This window comes from Pteropus vampyrus, unplaced genomic scaffold (assembly GCF_000151845.1).
Source record: "Pteropus vampyrus isolate Shadow unplaced genomic scaffold, Pvam_2.0 Scaffold553, whole genome shotgun sequence".
Lineage (NCBI taxonomy): Eukaryota > Metazoa > Chordata > Mammalia > Chiroptera > Pteropodidae > Pteropus > Pteropus vampyrus.
Window position 1 is genome coordinate 85,753 of NW_011889334.1, and position 4,257 is coordinate 90,009.

General features: G+C 54.1%; 1 protein-coding gene across 1 annotated transcript in view; it reads left to right on the top strand.

Annotated features, from left to right (window-relative positions):
- The first annotated feature begins 678 nt into the window (after positions 1-678).
- The window catches only part of CDSN (corneodesmosin), a 6,647-nt gene continuing 3,068 nt past the window's right edge, over positions 679-4,257 (top strand). Inside the window, exons 1-2 of the mRNA XM_011384014.2 lie at positions 679-766; positions 2,774-4,254. Of these exons, the coding sequence (XP_011382316.1) occupies positions 682-766; positions 2,774-4,254 (1,566 nt within the window). The 5' untranslated portion in view covers positions 679-681. The remainder of the gene's footprint in view (positions 767-2,773; positions 4,255-4,257) is intronic.

A 4,257-nucleotide genomic window follows, 5' to 3' on the forward strand; every position in this document is an offset into this window, starting at 1 on the left:
AGCTGTGTTTTGGAAGGCAGAGTCTTGGTTTCTGAGCAGAAATAGCTCACTCATTGATGGAACACTTGATAGTGTGTGGCAGGCATGGTACTTGGGCAGTGACAACAGGGGCCACAGGGCGTGGGGTGCAGATCTTTACATATGGAAGAGAATGATGGATCCCAAGGGAAGCTGCACATTCATGGATGGGAACCTGGCAGGGTTAACCAGGTGTTGGGGGTGGGGAGCCAGAACTGGTACTCAGGTGCGGAGGGCAAAGTCGAAATGCCAGTATCTGTCTGCAAGTGGAGGGAGCATGAGGAGTTGGACAGGCTAATGCAGGGAAGGCAAGAGAGTGAAGGAACCAGGTGTCTGGGCCCATGGTGAGAGTGGCCGCCTCAGAGTGGGCGGCCACCATCGGGGCAGAATGCCTGGTTCGGGTTAGGCAACAAAGAGCCAGGGGCAGGCCAGTCAGGGCCTGGAGCCACGGGTGCCCAGCACTGCAGCCACCTCTGCTGCTGAGTAGGCAGATGCCTCTACTGATTACTTCAGTTCCTCCCAGCCACACCAACCTCCCCCTGGGCACCTGCCCTCCGCCTCTCCTCCCCTCCCCACAGTGACTCCTGCCCAGAGAATGTCCAGCCCTGCCATAAAGACCCAGGTGTCCACCACCTGCCCTCAGTCAGAAGGCCGCAGTCCAAGATGGGCTCCTCGAGGGCACCCCGGATGGGGCATGTGGGAGGGCGAAAGATGATGGCACTGCTGCTGGCTGGTCTCCTCCTGCCAGGTAGGAGGCTGGTGGGCCTGGGAGGAGGGAGGGCAGGAGAGGTGGGAGAAAAGGGATGTGAATACTAGGTCAGGGAAGGCTGGAGGGATTGGGGCTGGGAGGGAAGCCACTGTGCTATAGAGTCCAGGAGAGGATCCAGTAAGCGGGTGGGAGTGGGGGGCTCTGGAATCTGACATTGGTGTCTGCGGGCTGCTCCTTAACTGCTTTGTCACCCAGGCAAGTTACTTAAACTCTCTGAGCCTCAGTTTCTGACACTTTAAAATAAGGTTAAGAATAACACCTAACTCCAGTCTCTCTATGTCTCAAATAATGTATGTGACAGTGCTTTGGAAATTCTAGAAGGTTATATAAAAGTTGGTTGTTGTTATTGGAGTTCTAGAAGATGAAGACTGAATATTTAATAGCCATAATAACTACTATTTATAGAGCCCTTTTTATGTGCCAGACACTGTTCTCGTACGTTAAATACATTAGCACATTTGATCATTAGAACTGTAAGAGGGATTTGCTAGTCTCACTCTGCCCATGAAGATGCTGAGGCTCGAAGAGGTTAGGAAACTGGTCAGGAGCACCAATCCAGAAGCAGTAAAGCCAGATCCAAACCCCAGGCTGGGCTGTTGACTGGATATTCACAGCAACTTTGCCCATGGCCCTGAGAGGGTAGAGCAGGCTGCGTGGTGTTGGGGAGCAGAGGAGGAGAGCGAGGCACAGGACAATTAATGCAGGAAGGCAGGGTGTGGGAAGAGTTGGGGTGTGGGGGGCGCAGAGAATTTCTTTTTGTCGGGGGACATCACAAATTGTGGACAGCTGGTTGTGGGTGGAAGGTTCAAGGAGGAGTGGCAGTAATAAATCATGTCTAATGCTTTGTTTTTTCAAAGCCCCTTCCACATAATCAATCACATTTAGTGCGCACAGTAATGCTGTGAGGAAGAAAGACCGTGGCCTCTTTGAATGTATAAACTAAAGCTCAGAGAGGTTTCATAGCTTGTAGTATGCGGCTCTGTCTATGCCACTTAGGACCAGAAGGAGTTGAGGGGGCAGCGGAGGAAGAATGAAGGTAGGTGAGCCGGGGATTAGGAGTAAAGGTTAGGCTAAGGAAAGAGGTAGTTCTGCATCCAGGGGGGATATACGAGCAGGAGCAACGTGGCAGAGGTGTGGTGGGGTGGGCAGACAGGTGCTCGCATGATGGCTGGGCAGAGAGAGAGAAAGCTGATCATGGTCATGAGCCTTGCATAAGCGTTCCATTCTGGTGTCCTTGGGCTGGGCCAGGGGAGAAGGGTGGATCAGGGTGCGGTGACCCATCATGCTGTACCAGCAGGTTCTGAAGCAACAGTGTGTGCCCCCACATTCTAGCCCTAACCTAGCTTTCCTGCATGGACAGCACTGAGTTGGGAACAGAATTTCCATCCTTCACCCAGGCCTGACCTCTCACGAGGAAGCTGGTGACTGAATCATAGTCCTCAAGTGTCTTGTCCTCTACTTCAGTCCCTCTGCCACTGGCTTTCTCTTTCCTCAGTGTCTCTTTTGCTATTTGTCTTTCCTTTCTCAGTCCCTGATTGTTTTCTATTGTGTCTTCTCTGTCATTTGGCCCTACGGTCTCACATGAGGTTTCTTCCTTGGGGATCTATTTCCCACCTCTCAGAGTATCAGTCTCCCCCCTCGCTGTCTTTTTGAGGTCATTCTTATAGACCATTTATCCTGCCTCTCTCCCTCCCTCTTGTCTTTCTTCCAGACCTTTCACTTTGAAGTCTCATTTTCTTTTCTGGTATATGTTTGCCGGCTCCCGCCCCGCACCCGCCACCTCTTCCCAAAACAACGAACTACCCTTATTCTGACATCTCACTTTCCTTTAGAGACAACAACCAGTCTCCCTCCCTTTTCCACCTCAAACTCTCTCTGAGCTCCTCTCAGGAGAAACCAGAGTGGCAGGTAACTGAGATGGGTCCGAAAGGTGAGGGAGAAAGCCAAGTCTCTCGGGTTCTTACTAACCATGACTTTCCTCCCCAGGGACCTTGGCAAAGAGCATCGGGACCTTCTCAGACCCTTGTAAGGACCCCACACGTATCACCTCCCCCAATGACCCCTGTCTCGTGGGGAAGGGTGACTCCAGTAGCTTCAGTAGCCACAGTGGCTCCAGCAGTTCCAGCAGTTCCGTTTCCAGTTCCAGTGGCTCCAGCAGTGGCTCAAGTGGTGGCTCCGGCAGTGGCTCCAGCGGTGGCTCCAGCAGTGGCTCAGGTGGTGGCTCCGGCAGTGGCTCCAGCGGTGGCTCCAGTAGTGGCTCCAGTGGTGGCTCCAGCAGTGGCTCCAGCAGTGGCTCCAGCGGATCCAGTGTTGCCCAGGGTGGTTCCTCGGGATCTTTGTTATTTAAACCAGGAACCGGGTATTCCCAGATCAGCCACTCTTCTGGGTCTGGCTCTGGTCTGCTCAGTGCATCCAGCTCCTCCCAGTCGGGCAGCAGCTCCCACTCGGGGTCCGGCCCAGCTCTACCAACCAATGATGGTTCTTCCCGCTTCGTAATAAGCTCTTCGCAGTCTGGAGGAGGCTCAAGCTCTTCTGTCTCCCAAACTTCCTGGATGTCCAGCAGTGGTGGCCAAAGGGTCAACTCTAACTTACATCCCTGTAGTTCTGACATCCCTGACTCTCCTTGCAGTGGGGGGCCTATCGTCTCACACTCTGGTTCCTACATCTCCAACTCTCACTCTGTGTCAGGGGGTCAAAGGCCAGTGGTGGTGGTGGTGGAGCAGCATGGCTCTGGTGGCCCCGGAGTGGTTCAAGGTGCCCCCTGTAGCAATGGTGGCCTTTCAGGCAAGCCCTGCCCCCCCATCACCTCTGTAGACAAATCCTATGGTGGCTATGAGGTAGTGGGTGGCTCCTCGGACAGTTATCTAGTTCCAGGCATGACCTACAGTGGGGGCAAAATCTACCCTGTGGGATACTTCACCAAAGATAACCCTGTCAAAGGCTCTCCAGGGGTGCCCTCGTTTGCAGCTGGGCCCCCCATCTCTGAGGGCAAATACTTCTCCAGCAATCCCATCATCCCCAGCCACAGCTCTTCCAGTTCCAACATCTACCAGTCGGGAGCTTCTTCAGCCATCGTGTTCCAGCCAGTGGGCTCTGGTGGGGTTCAGCTCTGTGGAGTTGGCTCTAAGGGGCCCTGTTCCCACTCTGGTTCTGGCATCCACAGCAGTTCTAGTGTTTCTAGCAGCTCTGGTTCATCCTACCATCCCTGTGGCAGTGTTTCCCAAGGGCCCTGCTCCCCACCAGGCACTGGCTCTTTCAGCGGCAGCTCCAGCTCTCAATCAAGCGGCAAAATCATTCTTCAGCCCTGTGGCAGCAAGTCCAGCTCTTCTGGTCACCCTTGCACTTCTGTGTCTTCCTCAACGTTGAGTGGAGGTCCTGATGGCTCTCCACACCCTGATCCCTCAGCTGGTGCCAAGCCCTGTGGCAGTTCTGGAAAGATGCCCTGCCGCTCCATCCGGGACATCCTGGCT